Here is a 27,905-nt window from a genome sequence, read left to right as displayed (position 1 = left end):
TAACTGACACAAAGACTGAAGGGGAAGTAGGCTAACTCGTATGACTTGGCAGTTGACCAAGTTTGAACTGACTAAGATAGTTTTGTCATAGTCGGTCATTTGAAAAGGTCGTCAGCCCTCCTTTGGTAAGTAACAAACTAGGTCTATAAGGAGTTATTTGAGCCAATGATCTGAACTTTAGGCCACTTGGAACACAGCCCTGCTGTTTCCATCATTGTTGCCTAGTTCCAGAAATAGCCGAGACAGACATAGAACTGTCACTGCTGCTAGAACGGATTTTAGTCTATTTGAACTGCCCTGAAAACGGAACAGAAAAAAAAAGTAATTTTTTTTAAGTTGACGAGTCTCTTATGATGTCTGCAGCAGATGCAATGGAGAGGGAGTCTAGCCTCATAACCCAACCAGTCACGAAAACCAGCATTGTCTGAATCTCTAGAACGAAAGAGAGATTCCTGTTCATAACTTCATAAGACTCCAATTCTCCTACTAGCCCCATTTCATGTCTCCACACTCAAACAAACACGCGAGAGCCTACAAATGCAATATCTTTCTACCCAGAGGGAGGGTGAAGGGTTAATACTTGTTTTGATGGTACAGGGGAATTGGTCGGGGGGGGGGGGGGGCATTGCATTACTACAGTAAGTGCTGCTGGGAAATAGAGTGGTAGGCTTTCAGTCAGCTAGTCACATGACCAACCCTGAGCCTGTCTTCCTGTCCATCAGGGGGAAAACACAACACACACATTTATTCATCATCATCAGTGGAGCCAGATAAGCTGATAAACCAGCCTGCCTCTCCTCAGTACAGTTAATGTGGGCTGAGTGATATAACCATCAACAGTCCTGGTAGTACAGGTTCCCAGGCAACTTTCAAGATGTGTCAGAATGGCACCGTGTTCCTATATCGTGCACTGCTTTTGACTCGACTAGTGCTGAGTGATTAACCGAAATCTAGTTTTTAAACAACTCATTTGCCACCGTTGGTTCAATTATTTGAATTCCATTTGTTTTTTTTTTTCTTCTGTGAGCTCAATGCACACATTGCGCTGCAGTTTCTGTAGAGATAAATGATCAAGGACCAACATGTTCATTTCCCAACCTGCGTAGGGAGTTGTAGTTTCCAACAGGCCAATATTCTACATAGTTTAGCACAGAAAATGGGATAATTAACTATCATGACCATAATTCATTGCATGGCTACTTTTCCGGTTTCTTTTACGCCTGCTATGTAAGAGACAGAAGAATGAGCGATCAGGAGAGGATCCATAGAGGGCAGTTTCTTTGAGGTATTGGTATTTGTTTTTTTTGCCCTCGCTGAGTCAAATAATCAACTAATCATCCAGCTGTGTAGTGTTAGGGCAAATAACAAAACGTGCACCTCTTGGGGTCCCCAGAACCGAGTTTGAGGAAACCCTGCTTTATTTACATTGAACTACTAATAGTTAGACAGCGACACTTTAGTTAGACAGCGGCTCTATAGAGATGGTTTAGTTAGACTGGAGCTCTATAGAGGTGGTTTAGTCAGACTGGAGCTCTATGGAGGTGGTTTAGTTATACTGGAGCTCTATACAGGTGGTTTAGTCAGACTGGAGCTCTATGGAGGTGGTTTAGTTAGACTGGAGCTCTATAGAGGTGGTTTAGTCAGACTGGAGCTCTATAGAGGTGGTTTAGTCAGACTGGAGCTCTATAGAGGTGGTTTAGTCAGACTGGAGCTCTGTAGAGGTGGTTTAGTCAGACTGGAGCTCTGTAGAGGTGGTTTAGTCAGACTGGAGCTCTGTAGAGATGGTGACTTGGAATTAAATAATAGTCATCAAATAAAACTTAATTAAATCCAATTTTATTTAGCAGATGTTCTTGCAGGTGTTGAAATGCTTGTGCTTCTAGTTCTGACAGTGCAGTAATATCTAACAAGTAATCTAACAATTCCACAACAACTACCTAATACACACAAATCTAAGTAAAGGAATGGAATTAGGAATATATAAATATATGGATGAGCAATGACTGAGCGGCATAGACTGAGCTACAGTAGATAGTATAGAGAACAGTAAATAAATATGAGATGAGTAATGCAAGATATGTATTCAACCCACATAATGCATAGTGCATTTAATGTTAACAAAAAAATATCAAAACAAAAAATCTGGATTATTTTTTTAAACTAACCAAGCCAAGTAGTGCACTATATAGGGAAAAGGGCTCTGGTCTAAAGTAGTGCACTATATAGGGAATAGGGCTCTGGTCTAAAGTAGTGCACTAAATAGGGAATAGGGCTCTGGTCTAAAGTAGTGCACTAAATAGGGAATAGGGCTCTGGTCTAAAGTAGTGCACTATATAGGGAATATGGCTCTGGTCTAAAGTAGTACACTATATAGGGAATAGGGCTCTGGTCTAAAGTAGTGCACTAAATAGGGAATAGGGCCCTGGTCTAAAGTAGTGCACTATATAGAGCTCTGGTCTAAAGTAGTGCACTATATAGGGAATAGGGCTCTGGTCTAAAGTAGTGCACTATATAGAGCTCTGGTCTAAAGTAGTGCACTATATAGGGAATAGGGCTCTGGTCTAAAGTAGTGCACTGAATAGGGCCCTGGTCTAAAGTAGTGCACTATATAGAGCTCTGGTCTAAAGTAGTGCACTATATAGGGAATAGCGCTCTGGTCTAAAGTAGTGCACTAAATAGGGAATAGGGCTCTGGTCTAAAGTAGTGCACTATATAGAGCTCTGGTCTAAAGTAGTGCACTATATAGAGCTCTGGTCTAAAGTAGTGCACTATATAGAGCTCTGGTCTAAAGTAGTGCACTATATAGGGAATAGGGCTCTGGTCTAAAGTAGTGCACTATAAAGGGAATAGGGCTCTGGTCTAAAGTAGTGCACTATATAGGGAATAGGTTGCCATTTGGAACATGACTTTCTGTCATTGCCTGCTTCCTTATTCTCCACTCCACTCTTCGAGGCATGGCTGTTTCCATTGAGGCCCCATTTCATGTGTGTGTGAGACTGATAAAACTCAAAACTTCCAAACATGGCCGTTTCTTCACACTCTAGGCTAAATCAAGTAGTCAAGGCAACCATGAGTGACATTCATATTTAACAGTGGTGAGGGGTTTTGACAGACAGGTAGTTGTCAGCTAGAGACAGTAATACAGGTTCAGTTCCTCTTGTTTTGGTTCAACAGGAACAGAGAGTGGAAAAGGAAACACTGTCCACAAACTGTGGGAGATTTATGTTGTGATTCACGTGTGTGTGTGTGTGTTGCACTTTTTGCGAGTTTCTCTGTGTATTTTTAGAAACAACCCTATGTATCAGACTTAGACTTGTGTCCCTTTTTGCATTTTTGTGAAATATGAATCTTAGTTGGGCCACTGGTGTGAATGGTATTCCTAGTGGGCTCTCTGTCTCTCAACACACACACACTATTCAAATGCCTGCATCCTCTGCTGTGCCGGCGGGATAAACCCTTCCCTGTGATGAAGATATGGGCTCATTGACAGGATTTTACCTTTTCAAAATGTGTGAACGTTTTTAGAGAATGCATTGTCACACACACTGGATGGATAGTCTGTTCCTGGAAACCCATGGCCTCGTGCCAGCTCTAGGCCTGGGGTTTTACCCTGCAGCTTTAGCTGGCTGTGTGTGTGTGTCCGCACAGCCCTGCACAGATGTGAAGGCATTACCACAGAGGCCTAGCAGGCAGAAACTCACTCTCTCTGTACTGTGGCTGTGCTCTTCACAAGGCCCTCTCTATATAGGCCTACTGCTAAATGGATACAGTCAGTTCTGCATTTGCTGCTGTATTAGTTCCAGCTGGGCCTCTGTAAGTAGCATCAACTGTTTGGGGAAGTTCCCCTGTGTAGAGGCAGGCAGACACACACACTAACCTCCTCTCCTGCTGCGCTCCCCTCTCATACACTATGTCTCTAGAGATCATTTGCCCTATATGGGGAGTTTGGTTTCCTTCAGACGTTGACGAGTGGGATGTTAGCTTGACAGACTGTCGACGTTGACGAGTGGGATGTTAGCTTGACGGACTGTCGACGTTGACGAGTGGGATGTTAGCTTGACAGACTGTCGACGTTGACGAGTGGGATGTTAGCTTGACAGACTGTCGACGTTGACGAGTGGGATGTTAGCTTGACGGACTGTGTCGATGTTGACGAGTGGGATGTTAGCTTGAAGGACTGTGTCGACGTTGACGAGTGGGATGTTAGCTTGACGGACTGTGTCGGCGTTGACGAGTGGGATGTTAGCTTGACGGACTGTGTCGGCGTTGACGAGTGGGATGTTAGCTTGACGGACTGTCGACATTGACGAGTGGGATGTTAGCTTGACGGACTGTCGACGTTGACGAGTGGGATGTTAGCTTGACGGACTGTCGACGTTGACGAGTGGGATGTTAGCTTGACAGACTGTGTCAACGTTGAGGAGTGGGATGTTAGCTTGACGGACTGTGTCGACGTTGACGAGTGGGATGTTAGCTTGACGGACTGTGTCGACGTTGACGAGTGGGATGTTAGCTTGACGGACTGTGTCGGCGTTGACGAGTGGGATGTTAGCTTGACGGACTGTGTCGACGTTGACGAGTGGGATGTTAGCTTGACGGACTGTGTCGACGTTGACGAGTGGGATGTTAGCTTGACGGACTGTGTCGGCGTTGACGAGTGGGATGTTAGCTTGACGGACTGTGTCGACGTTGACGAGTGGGATGTTAGCTTGACGGACTGTCGACGTTGACGAGTGGGATGTTAGCTTGACGGACTGTGTCGACGTTGACGAGTGGGATGTTAGCTTGACGGACTGTCGACGTTGACGAGTGGGATGTTAGCTTGACGGACTGTGTCGACGTTGACGAGTGGGATGTTAGCTTGACGGACTGTGTCGACGTTGACGAGTGGGATGTTAGCTTGACTGACTGTCGACGTTGACGAGTGGGATGTTAGCTTGACGGACTGTGTCGACGTTGACGAGTGGGATGTTAGCTTGACGGACTGTGTCGACGTTGACGAGTGGGATGTTAGCTTGACGGACTGTGTCGACGTTGACGAGTGGGATGTTAGCTTGACGGACTGTGTCGACGTTGACGAGTGGGATGTTAGCTTGACGGACTGTGTCGACGTTGACGAGTGGGATGTTAGCTTGACGGACTGTGTCGACGTTGACGAGTGGGATGTTAGCTTGACGGACTGTGTCGACGTTGACGAGTGGGATGTTAGCTTGACGGACTGTTGACGAGTGGGATGTTAGCTTGACGGACTGTGTCGACGTTGACGAGTGGGATGTTAGCTTGACGGACTGTGTCGGCGTTGACGAGTGGGATGTTAGCTTGACGGACTGTCGGCGTTGACGAGTGGGATGTTAGCTTGACGGACTGTCGGCGTTGACGAGTGGGATGTTAGCTTGACGGACTGTCGACGTTGACGAGTGGGATGTTAGCTTGACGGACTGTGTCGACATTGACGAGTGGGATGTTAGCTTGACGGACTGTGTCGACGTTGACGAGTGGGATGTTAGCTTGACGGACTGTTGACGAGTGGGATGTTAGCTTGACGGACTGTGTCGACGTTGACGAGTGGGATGTTAGCTTGACGGACTGTGTCGGCGTGACGAGTGGGATGTTAGCTTGACGGACTGTCGACGTTGACGAGTGGGATGTTAGCTTGACGGACTGTGTCGACGTTGACGAGTGGGATGTTAGCTTGACGGACTGTTGACGAGTGGGATGTTAGCTTGACGGACTGTGTCGACGTTGACGAGTGGGATGTTAGCTTGACGGACTGTGTCGACGTTGACGAGTGGGATGTTAGCTTGACGGACTGTGTCGACGTTGACGAGTGGGATGTTAGCTTGACGGACTGTGTCGACGTTGACGAGTGGGATGTTAGCTTGACGGACTGTGTCGACGTTGACGAGTGGGATGTTAGCTTGACGGACTGTGTCGACGTTGACGAGTGGGATGTTAGCTTGACGGACTGTTGACGAGTGGGATGTTAGCTTGACGGACTGTGTCGACGTTGACGAGTGGGATGTTAGCTTGACGGACTGTGTCGGCGTTGACGAGTGGGATGTTAGCTTGACGGACTGTGTCGGCGTTGACGAGTGGGATGTTAGCTTGACGGACTGTCGGCGTTGACGAGTGGGATGTTAGCTTGACGGACTGTCGACATTGACGAGTGGGATGTTAGCTTGACGGACTGTGTCGACATTGACGAGTGGGATGTTAGCTTGACGGACTGTGTCGACGTTGACGAGTGGGATGTTAGCTTGACGGACTGTTGACGAGTGGGATGTTAGCTTGACGGACTGTGTCGACGTTGACGAGTGGGATGTTAGCTTGACGGACTGTGTCGGCGTGACGAGTGGGATGTTAGCTTGACAGACTGTCGACGTTGACGAGTGGGATGTTAGCTTGACGGACTGTGTCGACGTTGACGAGTGGGATGTTAGCTTGACGGACTGTTGACGAGTGGGATGTTAGCTTGACGGACTGTGTCGACGTTGACGAGTGGGATGTTAGCTTGACGGACTGTGTCGACGTTGACGAGTGGGATGTTAGCTTGACGGACTGTGTCGACGTTGACGAGTGGGATGTTAGCTTGACGGACTGTGTCGACGTTGACGAGTGGGATGTTAGCTTGACGGACTGTGTCGACGTTGACGAGTGGGATGTTAGCTTGACGGACTGTTGACGAGTGGGATGTTAGCTTGACGGACTGTGTCGACGTTGACGAGTGGGATGTTAGCTTGACGGACTGTGTCGACGTTGACGAGTTGGATGTTAGCTTGACGGACTGTGTCGACGTTGACGAGTGGGATGTTAGCTTGACGGACTGTCGACGTTGACGAGTGGGATGTTAGCTTGACGGACTGTCGGCGTTGACGAGTGGGATGTTAGCTTGACGGACTGTCGACGTTGACGAGTGGGATGTTAGCTTGACGGACTGTGTCGACATTGACGAGTGGGATGTTAGCTTGACGGACTGTGTCGACGTTGACGAGTGGGATGTTAGCTTGACGGACTGTTGACGAGTGGGATGTTAGCTTGACGGACTGTGTCGACGTTGACGAGTGGGATGTTAGCTTGACGGACTGTGTCGGCGTGACGAGTGGGATGTTAGCTTGACGGACTGTCGACGTTGACGAGTGGGATGTTAGCTTGACGGACTGTGTCGACGTTGACGAGTGGGATGTTAGCTTGACGGACTGTTGACGAGTGGGATGTTAGCTTGACGGACTGTTGACGAGTGGGATGTTAGCTGAGCTGTGTCGACGTTGACGAGTGGGATGTTAGCTTGACGGACTGTGTCGACGTTGACGAGTGGGATGTTAGCTTGACGGACTGTGTCGACGTTGACGAGTGGGATGTTAGCTTGACGGACTGTGTCGACGTTGACGAGTGGGATGTTAGCTTGACGGACTGTGTCGACGTTGACGAGTGGGATGTTAGCTTGACGGACTGTGTCGACGTTGACGAGTGGGATGTTAGCTTGACGGACTGTTGACGAGTGGGATGTTAGCTTGACGGACTGTGTCGACGTTGACGAGTGGGATGTTAGCTTGACGGACTGTGTCGGCGTTGACGAGTGGGATGTTAGCTTGACGGACTGTGTCGGCGTTGACGAGTGGGATGTTAGCTTGACGGACTGTCGGCGTTGACGAGTGGGATGTTAGCTTGACGGACTGTCGACATTGACGAGTGGGATGTTAGCTTGACGGACTGTGTCGACATTGACGAGTGGGATGTTAGCTTGACGGACTGTGTCGACGTTGACGAGTGGGATGTTAGCTTGACGGACTGTTGACGAGTGGGATGTTAGCTTGACGGACTGTGTCGACGTTGACGAGTGGGATGTTAGCTTGACGGACTGTGTCGGCGTGACGAGTGGGATGTTAGCTTGACAGACTGTCGACGTTGACGAGTGGGATGTTAGCTTGACGGACTGTGTCGACGTTGACGAGTGGGATGTTAGCTTGACGGACTGTTGACGAGTGGGATGTTAGCTTGACGGACTGTGTCGACGTTGACGAGTGGGATGTTAGCTTGACGGACTGTGTCGACGTTGACGAGTGGGATGTTAGCTTGACGGACTGTGTCGACGTTGACGAGTGGGATGTTAGCTTGACGGACTGTGTCGACGTTGACGAGTGGGATGTTAGCTTGACGGACTGTGTCGACGTTGACGAGTGGGATGTTAGCTTGACGGACTGTTGACGAGTGGGATGTTAGCTTGACGGACTGTGTCGACGTTGACGAGTGGGATGTTAGCTTGACGGACTGTGTCGACGTTGACGAGTTGGATGTTAGCTTGACGGACTGTGTCGACGTTGACGAGTGGGATGTTAGCTTGACGGACTGTCGACGTTGACGAGTGGGATGTTAGCTTGACAGACTGTCGACGTTGACGAGTGGGATGTTAGCTTGACGGACTGTGTCGACGTTGACGAGTGGGATGTTAGCTTGACGGACTGTTGACGAGTGGGATGTTAGCTTGACGGACTGTGTCGACGTTGACGAGTGGGATGTTAGCTTGACGGACTGTCGACGTTGACGAGTGGGATGTTAGCTTGACGGACTGTCGACGTTGACGAGTGGGATGTTAGCTTGACGGACTGTCGACGTTGACGAGTGGGATGTTAGCTTGACGGACTGTGTCGACGTTGACGAGTGGGATGTTAGCTTGACGGACTGTTGACGAGTGGGATGTTAGCTTGACGGACTGTGTCGGCGTTGACGAGTGGGATGTTAGCTTGACGGACTGTGTCGGCGTTGACGAGTGGGATGTTAGCTTGACGGACTGTCGACATTGACGAGTGGGATGTTAGCTTGACGGACTGTCGACGTTGACGAGTGGGATGTTAGCTTGACGGACTGTGTCGACATTGACGAGTGGGATGTTAGCTTGACGGACTGTGTCGACGTTGACGAGTGGGATGTTAGCTTGACGGACTGTTGACGAGTGGGATGTTAGCTTGACGGACTGTGTCGACGTTGACGAGTGGGATGTTAGCTTGACGGACTGTGTCGGCGTGACGAGTGGGATGTTAGCTTGACAGACTGTCGACGTTGACGAGTGGGATGTTAGCTTGACGGACTGTGTCGACGTTGACGAGTGGGATGTTAGCTTGACGGACTGTTGACGAGTGGGATGTTAGCTTGACGGACTGTTGACGAGTGGGATGTTAGCTTGACGGACTGTGTCGACGTTGACGAGTGGGATGTTAGCTTGACGGACTGTGTCGACGTTGACGAGTGGGATGTTAGCTTGACGGACTGTCGACGTTGACGAGTGGGATGTTAGCTTGACGGACTGTGTCGACGTTGACGAGTGGGATGTTAGCTTGACGGACTGTCCATATGTTGTGGCTCTCACCTCGGGGGTTCGCCTTGGCTCATTTTTTAAACTGAAAGCGGAAGTACAGAGATGGTTGGTTCGACCTCTTCTTCTCAGAAATAGAAGTAGGTGAAATGTTGTATTCTCTAGTATTTTGGGCTACTTCTCCAAGGCACAGTCTGGCAGTCCTTTAAGCCAGCCAGGCTTCCTTTATCTCTTAATGATAGCCGTCTGTCTGTCTGGCAGCTCTGGGCTGTGTGTGTGGATATACACACAGCCTGTTACTGTCTGTAGTACAACAGTAGAGAGAGACACACAGCCTGTTACTGTCTGTAGTACTACAGTAGAGAGATACACACAGCCAGCCAGCCAGCCAGCCAGTTCCCACATCCCTACTTATCTGTTAGTGTGCTGGGAGAAACTCCATTGGATTAGAGTGAGGCCTGTTCTAATCCGTGAGAACTCTCCTCCTCACACCCTGGGTAGTAGGCTCTCCCACACTGAGGCCCAAATGGCACCCTATTCCCTACATAGTGTAGTGTACTTATTTTGATCAGGGCCCTACGGGCTCACTGTGTAGGTAATAGGATGCCATTTGGGACCCAGACTGAGACCAGACTGCATTGCACTGCCAGTCCAGAGTAATCGCTCTTAACTTAACCCACCCTTCGGCATATCTCGGAACAGTACGAATCTTCCCCTGGCAAAGATACAACTCAGTTGATTCAGTCCACCTAAATCAGCCCACTCACAACAGTCCTATTCTCTTTATAGTGCATTATGTTTATGTCCTATTTAGAGTTGCACATTTTGGGGAATATTCAGAGGTGGGAACTTTCCGTGGGAATATATGGGAATTAACAGGGAATATATGCAAATTAATATTAATACCATTTAAATGTAGATGTTTTTTGTATTGGATATATTTACCATATCATATAAAGACAGACACAAACCTTTCACCTTATCATAAGTAGACATAATTCAAATGATTAAATCCTTCCAATAGAAATAAAAAAAAACGATTTAGTTACGAATTTAACTTTAATTAAATGAGTTGACTCTTCACATGGGATGATTTCACTGAACAACAACAGAAAGGGAATATTGAATGATCCCCAATGATCCATCGCATCTCCCAAAAACGTTTTCAACATACATCTGTAAAATGATAGTCTAGAAACTAAAGCTTTGGTTGTCTTCCTCTCAGTCTTCCATGTCTTCTCCCTGGACCTCCTCAATGTCCACCTCTTTAACATCAGACTCTGAGGCCTCATCTTCACTGTCACTTTCCAACCTTGTTGAAGATGGCTCGTTGTCAGGCTCAAAAGCCTCAAATTTGCCCGGATGGCCACCAATTTTTCAACCCTTGTATTGGTCAGCCTGTTGCGTGCTTTGGTGTGTGTGTGTGTTCCCAAACAAGGACCAGTCGCGCTCTGAGGCGGCTGATGTTGGTAGGATTTGGAGGATGATGGAGGCAACAGGGGAAAGAGCCTGGGATCCACAAAGTCCTTTCCATCAGGTGGCTGATGAGATATGTTGGCACAACTGCCATATTGCATCTCCATCCCAAAGCCCTTGCTTGGAAGTGTACTTCGCCAGACTGCCAAGAACCTTGCCCTCATCCAGGCCAAGGTGGCGAGACACGGTAGTGATGACACCATAGGCCTTGTTGATCTCTGCACCAGACAGGATGCTCTTACCAGCATACTTGGGGTCCAACATGTACTCTGCAGCGTGTATGGGCTTCAGGCAGAAGTCTTCACGCTTCTTGATGTATTTCAGAACTGCAGTTTCCTCTGCTTGGAGCAACAGTGAAGATGGCAGGGCAGTACGGATTTCTTCTCTTACATCTGCAAGCAGAGTCTGAACATCAGACAGGATGGCATTGTCTCCCTCAACCCGTGCAATGGCTACTGCTATAGATTTCAGGAGTTTGACTGCTTACCACTCTCTCCCAAAATACATCATCCAGGAGGATCCTCTTGATGGGGCTGTCCATATCGGCAGACTGTGATATGGCCATTTTTTGGAGAGACTCCTTCCTTTCCAGGAGACTGTCAAACATGATGACAACACCACCCCAACGGGTGTTGCTGGGCAGCTTCAATGTGGTGCTCTTATTCTTCTCACTTTGCTTGGTGAGGTAGATTGCTGATGAGCCTTCACATACCTAACCATTTCCTTGGCTCTCTTGAAGAGTGTATCCATTGTTTTCAGTGCCATGATGTCCTTGAGGAGCCGATTCAATGCATGAGCAGCACAGCCAATGGGTGTGATGTGAGGGTAGGACTCCTCCACTTTAGACCAAGCAGTCTTCATGTTCGCAGCATTGTCTGTCACCAGTGCAAATACCTTCTGTGGTCCAAGGTCATTGATGACTGCCTTCAGCTCATCTGCAATGTAGAGACCGGTGTGTCTGTTGTCCCTTGTGTCTGTGCTCCTGTAGAATACTGGTTGAGGGGTGGAGATGATGTAGTTAATTATTCCTTGCCCACGAACATTTAACCACCTATCAGAGATGATTGCAATACAGTCTGCTTTCTCAATGATTTGCTTGACCTTCACTTGAACTCTGTTGAACTTTGCATCCAGCAAATGAGTAGATAAAGCATGTCTGGTTGGAGGGGTGTATGCTGGGCAAAGAACATTCAGAAATCTCTTCCAATACACATTGCCTGTGAGCATCAGAGGTGAACCAGTTGCATACACAGCTCGAGCAAGACATTCATCAGCATTTCTCTGACTGCGTTCCTCCATTGAGTCAAAAAAACATCTGATTCCAGGAGGACCATGAGCTGTTGCTGTCGATAAGGTGTCTGATTACTTCTATTCGAGGTGAAAATGATGAGAGGGACTTTTGTCAGAGGTTGCTTGTTGTGAGCACTGAGGGAACTTTATGCACTTGGCCAGATGATTCTGCATCTTTTTTGCATTCTTCACATATGATTTGGTGCAGTATTTGCAAATGTACACAGATTTTCCATCTACATTAGCTGCAGTGAAATGACTCCACACATCAGATAGTGCCCGTGGAATTTTCCTGTATAGATGAGAAAAGAATGAGTAAAAAAACAACCAAATACAATTCCATGTACAGATAAATAGTTAAGCAGTTAGATTAAAGAACTCCTTTGTCAGATAAATGTTTTAAAATGAAACATGTATGGAAACAGGTGAATTAACACTCCTCAGTTAGCAGGCTCAAGCAAGATAAAACCCACATGGTATCAAAAACTAACTAGCAGAAATTGTGACGTTAGAAATGATTTAAACACACTTTGCTGTAGGCTACTATTTACTAGTTAACAAAAAAATCATGTATGTCATATAAAATATATTCACCCCACCCAGTATTGTAGTCAAATCTTACCAGAAAGCATGTAGTCCTTGGCTCAGACAGTGTAGTAGTGTGGGCTCAATAGCATCTCATTAGTGTGCAAGATCTTGAGAATCAGCTGTACATGTGATGGAAGAATGCACTGTGGTTCCATTGAATTGGGGATAGTTTAACCAAAATGTGCCACAAGACCTAGAATTGCCTTATGTGTATCCCACAAAAAAGTTTCACTGTTATAAGCTACATTTTTTTGATACAGTTAAGCAAAATTCCCTAACTTCCCGGGCTTAATTTCCCATGGAAAATTTCACGAAACATTCTGGAAATTTACCAGAACGTTTCCGAGCCTTTGCAACCCTAGTCATATTCCCTTTCTAGTGCACTTCTTGTGCATGTTTAGCCAGAGCCTCTGAGACCTATCTGAAGAAGAATAGTATTGGGTCATCTCACAGTGATCTGGGTGGCCCTAGGTCAATGTCCACCAGGACTGGGTCATCTCACAGTGGTCTGGGTGCCTCCAGGTTTATGTACACCAGGACTGGGTCAGCTCACAGTGGTCTGGGTGGCTCCAGGTTTATGTACACCAGGACTGGGTCAGCTCACAGTGGTCTGGGTGGCTCCAGGTTTATGTACACCAGGAGTGGGTCAGCTCACAGTGGTCTGGGTGGCTCCAGGTTTATGTACACCAGGACTGGGTCAGCTCACAGTGGTCTGGGTGGCTCCAGGTTTATGTACACCAGGACTGGGTCAGCTCACAGTGGTCTGGGTGGCTCCAGGTTTATGTACACCAGGACTGGGTCAGCTCACAGTGGTCTGGGTGGCTCCAGGTTTATGTACACCAGGAGTGGGTCAGCTCACAGTGGTCTGGGTGGCTCCAGGTTTATGTACACCAGGAGTGGGTCAGCTCACAGTGGTCTGGGTGGCTCCAGGTTTATGTACACCAGGAGTGGGTCAGCTCACAGTGGTCTGGGTGGCTCCAGGTTTATGTACACCAGGAGTGGGTCAGCTCACAGTGGTCTGGGTGGCTCCAGGTTTATGTACACCAGCACTCGGTCATCTTTAGGGTCCAAGTGGTGCTCAGGTTTGGGTGTTACAGATCGTGTACTGTACGCTGAGTAGCTGCCTGTAGCCTAAGCTAGCTAGCCACCTTCCTTAGGTGTTGTGCTATTGTTAGAGGATGGGGATGAGTGCTAGTGCTCTTTCAGATACTGGTTCAAAACACGCGCACACACGCACACGCACACACACACGCTCCGTGAGCCTGATATGGCCTCCTTATCAGTGTGTCTTTGATCTTTCCAGTGGCGTTGGAAACCTGCTGCCAGAATACTAAGTCACTCACTGCAGCTCTGCTTTCATTTGACTGTTACATATCTTTGTGTTCATAACTACAAGTCACCAAGTGATTTGTCATCCGAGTGACTCGTATAACAGTGACTGCTTTGCTCTTGTCTATTCTACTATTGTCCCGTATTGTTTAGTTTGATAAGACTCTGTAACCGGTCTGGTGGGTGAGCTTTGATGGCCTCACCCGTCCTGTTTTCGCCTCAATCTGACATCTCATTGTCAGTCATATAATGGATATAGTGCTCTGAATTGATTGAACAATGTTTCTTGGTTGATCCCATTAACCCATTGCCTTCTGAGAGTGCTTTCTCCCTATGCGGCCACCATAACCTTGACTGGGAGTGGGCGTACTGTACATAGCCATAGAAATGGACTTAGTACAACAGACATTCCTATTCCAGTCAAATATCCGTGGTCTGGAGAGGCTCTGACCATTCTACTAATTCTATTTCTAGGCTTTGACCATTCTACTAATTATATTTCTAGGCATTGACCATTCTACTAATTCTATTTCTAGGCTTTGACCATTCTACTAATTATATTTATATGGTCCATACAGCACCACTCACTGCCTGCCCTGCCAGTAATTCTGACCACCACAAATCCTTGGAAATGGTGACTAGGCACTCTGATCCCAGCCTTCCAGCCATTTCCCCATCTGTATTAATATTTGATATGTGGAAATGGAAAAGGAATTTATCAATGCCCAGCCCTGGCTCTAGCCAGTAATACCACACACCCCTCTGTTCTCATATCCTGGCACACACACACACACACGAGCATGCACATTCCACACACACACACGAGCATGCACATTCCACACACACACACACACAAGCATGCACATTCCACACACACGCACAAGCATGCACATTCCACACACACACACACGAGCATGCACATTCCACACACATACACACGAGCATGCACATTACACACACACTAACTGAAAACAACTGGGCCCAGATTACTGCACTGATGCTTGGCTTGGTGACATCCCTAAGGACTGATGCTTGGCTTGGAGATGTCCCTAAGAACTGGGAATAACATTGGATCATTCCACAGAGAAAGGAGAGGGAGAAATACAAAGCATTTTGGATTTGGCTGATCCGCCTCTCCATACACACACACATACGTACATACAACACTGGAGGGCTTGTTTTCATTGGAGGTTGATTCAGTATGTACGAGGGGGTGAGTTTAGCTGTTAGTCTGAGCCAGTGGTGAGGCAGGGATCAGGTCCTCTGTTGTATCTGGCTCCCTCTGAGCTGGAGAGGGCTTGTTTTCTGGATGGAGAGCCTGGCCAACTGCTTGTTTATCTCCATGCCCAGACCAGGAGGAGGGAGTAGGAGGATAGCCAGGGGTTTGGAACACAAACGTTCTATGTGGAGGAGGAGGAAGGAAAGAGGAGGAGGAGAAAGTACAGATAGCAAGACGTGAGGATGAGTGGGAGGAGAGGAGAGCCAGGGTTTTGCGATTGCAACACACAAACTTTGAATGTGGAAAATGAACCGTGTCCAGGGGATAAGCGTCTGATTGTTTGACTGAGAGAGCATCTGGCTGAGTGCAGGGTCAGGGGTGATGTGGAGGGCAGCTGAAGGTGTAACAGTCCAGCTGAAGCCTGACCTGCCTGGCTGTTGGTGTGTATTACACAGATGAAAGAGCTTCCACGCTGATCTCCACGTGCCACAGAGAACCACAGGATTTATCCTGCTCCAGATCTGTTTGGACTGCAGGGCCTATAGCCATTAGCCAATGACCACATGAGTTGGCAAGACAGCACAAAACAGATCTGGGACCAGGCTAGTAGGATTTATCTTGGAATCATGTACAGCACCACCGTTTGGCTCCATGTTTCCTTTCCTTGTTGAAGGAAGGAACCTGTCTGACTTGCTGCTCTGTGTGCTGTGGTCTTATGTTGTTCAACTTAGCCCTTGTGGTCACTGGTCAAACCTGAAGTAGTACATCTTGTGACTTGGAGAGCAGGGAAGAACTGGTTTGCTACCACTAAGTCTCTCTCTCTCTCTCGTTGAATTTAACACGGGAGAGGCCATTGACCCGGCCGATGACGCACTCCTATAGCTAACCATTCTGCATGTGTTAGTGATGTCATTAAAGAGTTAATGCATTCTGAGCTATTTTGCCCATGCGCTTAATCTAGTCCACATTCAGGTCACATGTCGTGGTTTGCAACGCACAAACAAACACCTGTGTTGTATTCTAAGCAGCAGTGCGCTAAATGTGTCTTTTGTGGTTAGCCACCGTGGTGGAAGAAGACGAGGCATACAGTACAGAGGTGGCAGAGACGAACATGACAAGCCTTGCAAACCCCCCTCTTCAGTTCTCACACTTTGACTGGATGGTACATTTCTTGCTGTTTTTTGTCATTTTTTTGTTCCATGTTTTATTTGGAATTCAGCAGAAATGGCACAGAAGCCTTTTAAAGGGAAATGTCCATCTCCAGCACCACCCCAACATCAACATATGTGAAAATGAGTGATGCACCCTGCCTGTGCCATTAAACCCCTACAACTCATCCAGAACGCCGCAGCCCGTCTGGTGTTCAACATTCCCAAGTTCTCTCACGTCACCCCGCTCCTCCGCTCTCTCCACTGGCTTCCAGTTGAAGCTCGCATCCGCTACAAGACCATGGTGCTTGCCTACGGAGCTGTGAGGGGAACGGCACCTCCGTACCTTCAGGCTCTGATCAGGCCCTACACCCAAACAAGGGCACTGCGTTCATCCACTTCTGGCCTGCTCGCCTCCCTACCTCTGAGGAAGCACAGTTCCCGCTCAGCCCAGTCAAAACTGTTCGCTGCTCTGGCACCCCTATGGTGGAACAAGCTCCCTCACGACGCCAGGACAGCGGAGTCAATCACCACCGGAGACACCTGAAACCCCACCTCTTTAAGGAATACCTAGGATAGGATATAGTAATCCTTCTAACCCCCCCCCCCCCCCCCCCCCCACCCCCCCCTAAAAGATTAGATGTACTATTGTAAAGTGGTTGTTCCACTGGATATCATAAGGTGAATGCACCAATTTGTAAGTCGCTCTGGATAAGAGCGTCTGCTAAATGACTTAAATGTAAATGCACCGATATTACATTTTCGGCCGATACCGATTTCCAAAATGTTTCTTGCTAAAAAAAAAATACGATACCGATAACCGATATTTACAATTTTAGAGCCTTTTAGGCATTCTACTACAGTTAAATAGTTAACACACACACATGGACACAACGGTCTAAGGCACGGCATCTCAGTGCAAGAGGTGTCACTACAGTCCCTGGTTCGAATCCAGGCTGTATCAAATCCTTATTTTGAAGGAAAACCGCCAATTCCACTCTTGTGCCTAATCCTTATTGTGGCTAGCTTCACAACACAACCCGGTCAGGTCGAGCCTCACTAGCCAGATGAAGCTAGCTGGCTGCTTATAACGTTAGCTTTGGGCAATAGGGTTAAGTAGCTGGCTCGCTATTTATTTTCATGAACTGAAGTTCAATTTCAATAGGTGAACAACAACAAGTGGCAACCTAGCTAATATTTAAAGGATCCCTAAATCATTGCTAAGAATAATGAAAATGACTGCAGTTTCTTTTGGTCATTGTTTTCAGGCTGGTTGTATTGGTGCTAGCTAGGTACCAAGCTAAAGCTAGCTACCCCAGAAGTTGCGGTCAAACAAATTATGCTTTATTACCAACGCGGTATTGTAAACACATCGTTCGTGGCCAGTGTTTGCTTGTTTGCAGACTTTCTTGTTTCCAGCTTTGACAGTGCTACTGTATCGTTCTTGTCCAGCTTTGACAGTGCTACTGTATCGTTCTTGTCCAGCTTTGACAGTGCTACTGTATCGTTCTTGTCCAGCTTTGACAGTGCTACTGTATCGTTCTTGTCCAGCTTTGACCCAAACGGCGTTCCATAGTATGTTGTGAAGCTAATAGCAGTGACGCCTATACTGTGTAACTCCTGTAGGGCAACGTCTAAAAATGGCACACTTGGTAGTGTGTACAGGTGCTCGACCAGTCGGCGAAAGCCAACATCACCCACAACAGAGAACGGTTGATTGTCAAGGGCAATGAATTCCTTTATCTTGGCTTTAATGGATTTTGCCTTTGAGTTGTCTCGCTGAAATTGTCTTACTCTTTCAAATGACTGCTGGACTTGTTGACTGCTCCCCACAGCAGACAGTGGGCTAGGTTAGGAATGCTGTGTTGCACGTGTAGCGCAACATTTTACGTGGCGTCATTACATCATGTAAACGTGACATTTTCAGATTGATGTTGGGGTGGTGCTGGAGATGATGAATATGAAGCTGATCAGTTTTGAAATGTCCCTTTAACAATATGGATAGTATGCAGGTGGAAAATAAATTTCCAACTCCATCTTTCCAAAGCTAATGTGTATATGGCCCTGGGACCCCTGATCCTCGTTAGCTGCTGCTTAATGTCTAATGGCCTCATCTGGGCTGAGTGTGTTCTCAGACCCACCTTCCCTGCTGTGTTTCCATACACAGAACCTGATCCCTCTGAAACCTGGTAATGGCTTGGCTTAATGACTTGCATCTGTGCTTTGGTGACATTGAGGGTCCTCCTGCTGGTGTTAGATGGATTTATGTGGCTGGAACTGACGTGGGCTTTATGGCTGCACAGGTGAAAGACACACAGACAGATACTGACACAGATACACTTAGTTTCTTCTTCTGTAGAGGTGACTGTGATGCTGACAGATTCTCTAGAGACCCAGGCTAGTAATGCCTGCCTCTGCCAGCTAAAAGGACAAAATCACTGCTAATGCCAAAACTAAAATCCCCGGAAATACAATTGCTTTAGTGCTTTCACCAGGCATTGTTCTAATCCATCCTCATGTAATGCCCCAGGTGCAGATTTCAGAGCAACCCCATCCTAACCCCCATCAGTGGATTAAAGCTATAATATCCTCAACGGAAGTAGACTTTTGGTTTTTCTGGGCTGGAAAATAAGGTCATAATGAAACAAATAAATGTCTCTGACCTTTTTTTGTGAAACTGAAGGCTGAACCCTGTCTGCTTTTGATATAATCCGTCTGACCAGGAAGGAATGAGGATGTTTAATGACTAGGTTTGTGGACCGATAGGGCCTCCTCCCACCCTATATCTCTCTATCTCTCTCTCTGCCTGCCTGTGTATGTGGAAAAGAAAAGAGATGACGCAATGTTGTGCCAAGCCGATCTGGCCAGGGGGAGGTGACTGTGGGTGACTCACCTCTATAGGGCAGGGCCACACGGGGGGATTCTCCATTGGCCTTCTAACACCCCCCCCCCCACCCCCTCCACCTCCCTAACCTAACCTTTTTCTTTCTCCCCTCTGTCTTGCTTTTGTGAATCCAGTCTGTGATTTAACACAAAGCTCATTACAGACCATTTATAGGGAGACTTCTGGTTTTACTATGCAATGATGAACTCTGACCTTAAAAGGGATACTTTGGGGTCCCCCCCAGAGTCAGATGAACTCGTGGATACCATTTTTATGTGTCTGCGTGCGGTTTGAAGGAAATTGCTAACTAGAGTTAGCGCAATTGCTAACTCGCGGGCTAGCAGATACCCATAGACTTTGTCATTGTACTAACGCTTGTTAGCATTGGCTCGCGAAACTACTTCTAACTTCCTTCATACTGGACACAGACATAACATGGTATCAACTAGTTCATCTGATTCTGGGGAAGTTGTTAAAGGGCCTCATTGCCGAAATCCCCAAGTATCCCTTTAACAGTACCAACCCTCTCGGCCACAAAAATATTTCTGAGCCACAAACATGGCATCTCCATAAAACAAGTCAAACCCCTCAAACTAACCCTTTTTAAATGTACAACAATGTTTGTTAGTGTTTCCCTGACCGCAATGGCCGGTGTGTTTATGGTGCAGGCCAGCACTGAACTGGTATTCCCATTAAGTTAGAGGGACCCAGGCTGTTAAAATAGGACAACTGAGAAGTATGTAGGTTCGCTAGCTAGTCTGTTTTTGTTTTCTCAGTTCTTCCTGTGTGGTTCATGGCTTGACTAGGCAGGGTTACTGTGAAACACTGTCTTTGTGACAACTGCTGATGTAAAAAGGACTTTATGAACACTTGATTGAGCGATTGGTTTATTGATTGATTGGGTCCTGTCGTATACTTTAGGCTGGGTTATTGTAAAGCATTATGTGTCAAGACAACTGTAACTGGAATGTGAAATCTATAATGTTTCTCCTGCTCTCTCCTACAGGATCGTAAGCTGTCTAAGACGGAGCGTCAGAGGTTTAAGGAGGAGGCTGAGATGTTGAAGGGTCTGCAGCACCATAACATTGTACGCTTCTACGACTCCTGGGAGTCTCCCTCCAAAGGAAAGAACTCCAAGTGCATCGTGCTGGTCACAGAGCTTATGACATCAGGCACCCTCAAAACGTGAGTAGTACTGACAAGCTCGTACGCTTTTATATACACACACACACACACACACACACACACACACACACACACACACACTAAACATTTTGGTGAACGTCCACCTCTCCCGTCGTCAGCCTCTGCCGTCTCATCCCCCCTACTGTTGTTCTCTGCCACCAACGGAGATATGAAAATGTCAAAGGAAATGTCTTAGTGTTATTTGTCCTTCTACTAAACCTTTTCCTCGTTCCATAACCTTCATATTATGCGTAGGCACATCTGCTAGTCAAATAGGGCTTTCTGACTGTTCCATAATAAGCACTTCACAGCTGTGTGTGAGCCCTGAGATCAGAGTGGTACCTCTTAACATGATGCTGTTGTGTTGTCTCACCATGCCCAGGACGCATGTCCATCTCCCTACCTCCCTGCTGCTAGCTAGTCTACACTCAGTCTGGCACACTAGAGACAGACACAGACACACATGACAAAACCCCTGACAATGTAGAGAGAACAGAAGCGGACAGGACAGGGGGGCAGCAGGCCAGTCAGGGTTGGGTCTGGCCCAGTGTTCTTTGTGGTAACAATAACACCTGAATGTAGAGCAGACAGCTACAGTAGAAATGGGCAATGGACTGCGTGCTGCCCACCACCCCACCTTCCATGGGACTGATGCATTGTGGGAGAGCTGCCCACCTGCCAGCTGCTTCTGCTGCAGATTCCTCACATTCTTGATAGAGAGGGGGAGGGAGACTGAGGTAGAGTGAGAGACAGACAGACAAAGTGAGGGGGAGGGGAGAGAGCGAGACAGACAGTAAGGATGGAGAGGGAGAGGGAACAAGAGAGAGCGACAGACAGGCATTCAAAGACAAAAAGAGAGGGTGTCAGTGTGGCTGCCTGTCCAATCTGCTGTGGTGCGGTACCTGTACTGACCATGTGGTGCTAGTCTGTCTGGGCCCACAACAGGACAGACAGTGCAGCTCAGGACCCTGGACCAGACCAGCAGCTCCCTCCTGTGGAAGAGTCAGTGTGCTGTGTCCCAAACTACTGTACCTAGCCTTCCCTGTAGCTCAGTTGGTAGAGCATGATGTTTGCAACACCAGGGTTGTGGGTTCGATTCCCACGGGGGGCCAGAAAAAAAAAAAAAAAGTATGATATGTATGAAATGTATGCATTCACTACTGTAAGTCGCTCTGGATAAGAGCGTCTGCTAAATGACTAAAATGTAAAATGTACCTTCACTACGGGGACGGTAACACTGTCATGGCCTAGATTATCCACTTCCTGTAACACTGTCACAGCCTAGATTATCCACTTCCTGTAACACTGTCACGGCCTAGATTATCCACTTCCTGTAACACTGTCATGGCCTAGATTATCCACTTCCTGTAACACTGTCATGGCCTAGATTATCCACTTCCTGTAACACTGTCACGGCCTAGATTATCCACTTCCTGTAACACTGTCATGGCCTAGATTATCCACTTCCTGTAACACTGTCACGGCCTAGATTATCCACTTCCTGTAACACTGTCATGGCCTAGATTATCCACTTCCTGTAACACTGTCACGGCCTAGATTATCCACTTCCTCTAACACTGTCATGGCCTACATTATCCACTGCTTGTAATATTGTCATGGCCTAGATTATCCACTTCCTGTAAGACAGTCTCTGTTATGGAAGTAAGACTTGTATATGGCTATGAATTAATGTGTGGAAAAACAGAACTATCTTTAAAGCTCATGGAAGAAAAAGATGAACTGATGGAAGGAAAAGGATTGTGTGGATGTTCGTCTCCATGTGGTACAGTATATTGCCCCTGGACTTGGTTTCGTTGGCAGCATCTTTAATACAGCCCTCTCTCCTAGCAGCCGTACAGGCCTGGGCCAAGACCAGGGAGACACAAACAACTAAGTCCCCTGTCTGGGCCTGCCTGGCTGTTAGTCACACTACTGTACCAGGAGCTGTGCCATACTCTCAGGAGGGCCAGCGCCAGAGAGCCTGGCACATGGCTGGGTAGGGTGGCAGGCTGGTTGATCTGGTGCCAGACTGGTCTGGTCCACGTGGTTATCATCAACACCCACACAGCCATGTGGGGGGGGTTCAACATGGGAGCCTGAGCCCAGTGCCGAAAGACAAGACACCGAGGTCAGGCACTGTAACACTCAGGGTACTGATCCAGATACACACATGTAGTCTAAACACAGGTGCACTTATACACACCAGGGATTTGTCTGCCATTTAAATCCTTGGGCGGGCCGCCTAAGTGTTTGTTCGGGCCTGCTAAGTCCAAACAGGGTTTTTAGAAATACATTTCTGGATGGACGTTTTCAGTGTAAACTTAAACAACTAAAACCAGATATAGTATAAAGTATGTAGAAAATATGATGTATGTGTTATTTATATATATATATATATATATATATATATATATATATATATATATATTATAACTCAGCAACAACAACAATACCCTGTCTTTCAAAGATAATTTGTTAAAATCCAAATAACTTCACAGATCTTCATTGTAAAGGGTTTAAACACTGTTTCCCATGCTTGTTCAATGAACCATAAACAATTAATGAACATGCACCTGTGGAACGGTCGTTAAGACATTAACGGCTTACAGACGGTAGGCAATTAAGGTCACAGTTATTAAAACTTAGGACACTAAAGAAAGATGAAAAAATATATACTGTCAAGGAGGTGTGTAAACAAAACTCCTTAAAAATTTGGCAAGATAAGAAGTTGGGGTATGCTCATGTTGAACATGCCTTAGGCATGTAAGGAGGCATGAAGACTGCCGATGTGGCCAGGGCAATAAATTGCAATGTCCGTACTGTCAGATGCCTAAGACAGCGCTACAGGGAGACAGGACGGACAGCTGATCGTCCTCACAGTGGCAGACCACGTGTAACAACACCTGCACAGGATCGGTACATCCGAACATCACACCTGCGGGACAGGTACAGGATGGCAACAACAACTGCCCGAGTTACACCAGGAACGCACAATCCCTCCATTAGTGCTCAGACTGTCCTCAGTAGGCTGAGAGAGGCTGGACTGAGGGCTTGTAGGCCTGTTGTAAGGCAGGTCCTCACCAGGCATCAACAGGCACAAACCCACCTTCGCTGGACCAGAGAGGACTGGTAAAAAGTGCTCTTAACTGATGAGTCGCGGTTTTGTCTCACCAGGGGTGATGGTCGGATTGGAGTTTATCGTCGAAGGAATGAGCGTTACACCGAGGCCTGTACTCTGGAGCGAGATCGATTTGGAGGTGGAGGGTCCGTCATGGTCTGGGGCGGTGTGTCAGAGCATCATCGGACTGAGCTTGTTATCATTGCAGGCAATCTCAACGCTGTGCGTTACAGGGAAGACCTCCTCCCTCATGTGGTACCCTTCCTGCAGGCTCATCCTGACATGACCCTCCAGCATGACAATGCCACCAGCCATACTGCTCGTTCTGTTTGTGATTTCCTGCAAGACAGGAATGTCAGTGTTCTGCCATGGCCAGCGAAGAGTCCGGATCTCAATCCCATTGAGCACGTCTGGGACCTGTTGGATCGGAGGGTGAGGGCTAGGGCCATTACCCCCAGAAATGTCCGGGAAGGTCAGTCAATCTGGAAAATCTCAAGAACTTTGAAAGTTTCTTCAAGTGCAGTCGTAAAAACCATCAAGCGCTATGATGAAACTGTCTCTCATGAGGACCGCCACAGGAAGACCCAGAGTTACCTCTGCTGCAGAGGATAAGTTCATTAGAGTTACCAACCTCAGAAATTGCAGCCCAAATAATTGCTTCACAGGAAGCAGGAGACTGCGTAAATCAGGCCTTCATGGTCGAATTGCTGCAAAGAAATCACTACTAAAGTCATTTTTTAATTTTTTTTTAGTCATTTAGCAGACGCTCTTATCCAGAGCGACTTACAGTAGTGAATGCATACATTTCATACATTTTTTTTTCTTCTCCGTACTGGTCCCCCTTGGGAATCGAACCCACAACCCTGGCGTTGCAAACACAATGCTCTACCAACTGAGCCACACGGGTCCTTTGGTTTGAGTCCAAATTTGAGATTTTTGGTTCCAACCGCTGTGTCTTTGTGGTTGAGAGAATGCGAAGGCTGGCTACCTTGAAGAATCTCAAATCTCAAATGTATTTTGATTTGTGTAATACTTTTTTGGTTACTACATGATTCCAGATATTTTATTTCATAGTTTTGATGTCTTTCTTATTCTACAATGTAGAAAATAGTAAAAATAAAGAAAAACCCTTGAATGAGTAAGTGTGTCCAAACTTTTGACTGTTGCTGTACATGAAACCAGTGATCACTCATCATCAGTGATGGGTTACTTTGATAATCATTAATCACCTATATCTAAACAACACTTGATAGAAATGTGTTACACCTCATCTCACCACTGCTTGTTTTGTTATTGTAAAAGCTAATTTGTTCTCAACGCTTTACCACGCATTTATAATGACAACTTTTACTGGCTAAATGAATATTTAAAATGTGTTGTAGGTACAGTATCTGAAGAGGTTCAAGGTGCTGAAGATAATGGTTCATCAGCTATATCAAAACAACACTGGTTAGAAACGTCCCACCGTCTCATCATGGTTTGTTGTTATTGTGTTCTAGGTATCTGAAGCGGTTCAAGGTGATGAAGATCAAGGTTCTGCGTAGCTGGTGTCGTCAGATCCTGAAGGGGCTCCACTTCCTCCACACCCGGGCCCCTCCCATCATTCACAGGGACCTGAAGTGTGACAACATCTTCATCACCGGCCCCACTGGCTCCGTCAAGATAGGAGACCTGGGATTGGCTACGCTCAAACGGGCCTCCTTCGCCAAGAGTGTCATAGGTATGACCCCATAGGCTGATTTATTGACCTTTGACCTTTCACCTTCCACTCCAATACCCGTGTCAAAGCCAGATCCCTTCCCTCGTCCCTTCCGACCTCCCCACAGATGGTTGAATTTAAAATATATTAACAATATATATTCGGTTTTAAATTGACACCTTCTGGAATGGAATGTGAGGGTTTCGGGTGGGCGTGGTTGGAAGGACTGGATAAAAGTCAAATATATTTTAAATTCACTCCTGACTTGTTTTTTAAGTGTTTAAGATTCCAACCACTGTTTGTCGTGAGCCGACCACAGGTTTTCAGCGCCTGGCTCTCCCTGACCGCAGTACTCCGTGGGCCCCCAGTTTCCTCCAGGGCTGGTTGTGTTTGACTTGGTCTCGGGTGAAAACTGGGAGCCACGCCGGCGCCAGCCAGTTCCCTGTTTTAACAAGGGGAAAACACCTTTGGTCTCTCTTCCCCATCTGAAACTATCAGTTACACCAGAAAAAGCTCATTGAAATTCATATTAAGCAGGTGAAAGCACTCTAACTTTCCATAACTGTGGTGTGTTGGAGCTTGTAAATTGCCCTAATGACAGCAGGTCTTTAGCCACATCGTGAAATCACACAAATGTTGACAATAAATGTGGAGTTTTCACCTCTTTGTGGGTAAAAACCATATTTTCTCTTTGGGTTTGGGTGGAGACCTGTGGTTTGTTTACTTTAAGACTGATTTAAAGTCTAAGATACACATGCTGTCAATGATGATGAATGTGCCTGAAATGGCCCCCTATTCACTATATAGTGCACTACTTTTGAACAGGGCCCATAGGGCTCCCATAGGGCTCTATATAGGGAATAGGGGGCCATTTGTAATATGTCTCTCTCTAAAACGTTTTTCCTCCTGGGTTTTGTGTTCTCCCCTCAGCGTGTTAAGATCCCCTGATACGGCCATCTCTATCGCTCATCTAGCTTTTTCCCCTTAATCAACCTGTTTTCTTTTTTGTCTATCTATGCTCTTGAGTATTTAAAACATGTAGGCTCTCCCTCATTCTGCAGTACTGGATAATAATATCATATGTACTGCAGTCACAGTAAGTGGTTCTGGTAAGTGAAAATAAACATTTAAATAAACATTTCCCAAATTCTAAATACTAGTTCTTCTGTGTAAGACCTTTGCTTCATACCAGTGTCACAAGGTGCACGGAACAGAGCTGTTTAGTTCAGTCACTAGCTATGGGATAGGCTTATCTCAGTCCTAACCAACCTACTCTAACCTTTGCTTCCAACAGGTCAACTAACAGGTACGTGACACTAAGACGTGTGTCCTGTTTCTCTGTGAAATGTGAGGTTTTGACACAAGTTAGTTCCATAGCTACGTTGATAACCGCACCAGTAGGACAAATGTAGTAATAAAGGCCCTCGATTGGCTATTTCAGACTCACCTGTTACAAAGCTATCCAATCAGGCGTTTGTGTCTGAATGGGGAGGGGGTGAACTTATATTTACCTGTCTGTCTGGCTAACAACCTGTCGTCCTCTCAACCCCTCTCCTGTTTGAGTCTTCTCTGACCAGACTGCTCCCAATTGCTTGATTATAAAGTATCAGCACAAGGGCCAATCAGCATGTTCTGTGCACCTGTTCCCCCTTCTCTCTCTTAGCCCCAATAAAAGGCCTTACAGAGAAAAACTTGTGCTTGTTTCAATTCCGACTAAACTGAAGCCAGCTTCCCCCTGTTCTTTTTTTTATTTATTTTCTTTATTTATTTTGCTCCCACCATTCCCCCTCTCCGCTCTCTCTTCTGTCTCTCTCCTCGCAGGTGGTACGTCGGCGGCCTGTCCCGTGGCTTCGTTCTCTCCTCCTCTCCCCTCTGGCCCTCCTGGGTGAGTTGGGCCGGAGGAGACACAGCAGTGTGAGGCACAGAGAGTTCTGATCCCGTTCCGTTTTGATCCGTTTCAAGGTACCCCAGAGTTCATGGCCCCTGAGATGTATGAGGAGAAGTATGACGAGTCAGTGGATGTGTATGCCTTTGGGATGTGCATGCTGGAGATGGCCACCTCAGAGTACCCCTACTCCGAGTGCCAGAACGCTGCACAGATCTACCGCCGGGTCACCAGCGTAAGTGTCCTCCATCTTAAAACGCCTTGTTCCAGCCCCTCCCCCTTCTGGATGTCACTGCCAATTACTGTCTTTCTGTCTTCTTCTACCTGCCGTTCCTCTCTTCCTCTCCTCTTTTCCACCCTCTCTAGTTTTTTCTTGTTCTATCTCTCTCTGTGTCTCTCATTCCTCTGGGTTGCAGTCAGTCTCACATACACTAGGCCTGTATGTGTCTGTGCGGTTTGTTCTTTATGGTCTCAGTCGATCATAAAGCTCATGTTTGATCACTAGGGAGGAGGACTCCACGTCCTCATCCACCTCCCCTCCCCCTGGGGGCAGAGAGTTTAACACCACCGCCAGGTATTCTCCATTCCCTATAGTCACCCAGCCAACCCCAGTAAGCAGCATATCATTTACCATGTTGAGATTGGGGAAACATTCGCCTCCGCAGTTTGGCAATGACTTCCACCATTCAGATGTCTGCCATAGCTCTTGAACTAGGACTCTGACACTGGGAGGAGCGTCTAGCTATGATATGGTCAGGTTTTTACAAGGGTTCA

General features: G+C 47.0%; 1 protein-coding gene across 1 annotated transcript in view; it reads left to right on the top strand.

The window, feature by feature from the left end:
• The window catches only part of LOC115184545 (serine/threonine-protein kinase WNK1), a gene marked incomplete at its 3' end in the record, with an annotated part of 99,872 nt that extends 72,167 nt beyond the window's left edge, over positions 1 to 27,705 (top strand). Inside the window, exons 3-6 of the mRNA XM_029745397.1 lie at positions 20,251 to 20,429; positions 25,047 to 25,267; positions 27,209 to 27,419; positions 27,637 to 27,705. Of these exons, the coding sequence (XP_029601257.1) occupies positions 20,251 to 20,429; positions 25,047 to 25,267; positions 27,209 to 27,419; positions 27,637 to 27,705 (680 nt within the window). The remainder of the gene's footprint in view (positions 1 to 20,250; positions 20,430 to 25,046; positions 25,268 to 27,208; positions 27,420 to 27,636) is intronic.
• Positions 27,706 to 27,905: the final 200 nt, after the last annotated feature.

Source organism: Salmo trutta, unplaced genomic scaffold (genome assembly GCF_901001165.1).
Source record: "Salmo trutta unplaced genomic scaffold, fSalTru1.1, whole genome shotgun sequence".
NCBI classification, from domain to species: Eukaryota; Metazoa; Chordata; class Actinopteri; order Salmoniformes; family Salmonidae; genus Salmo; species Salmo trutta.
This window is presented reverse-complemented; position numbering and strand designations above follow the sequence as displayed.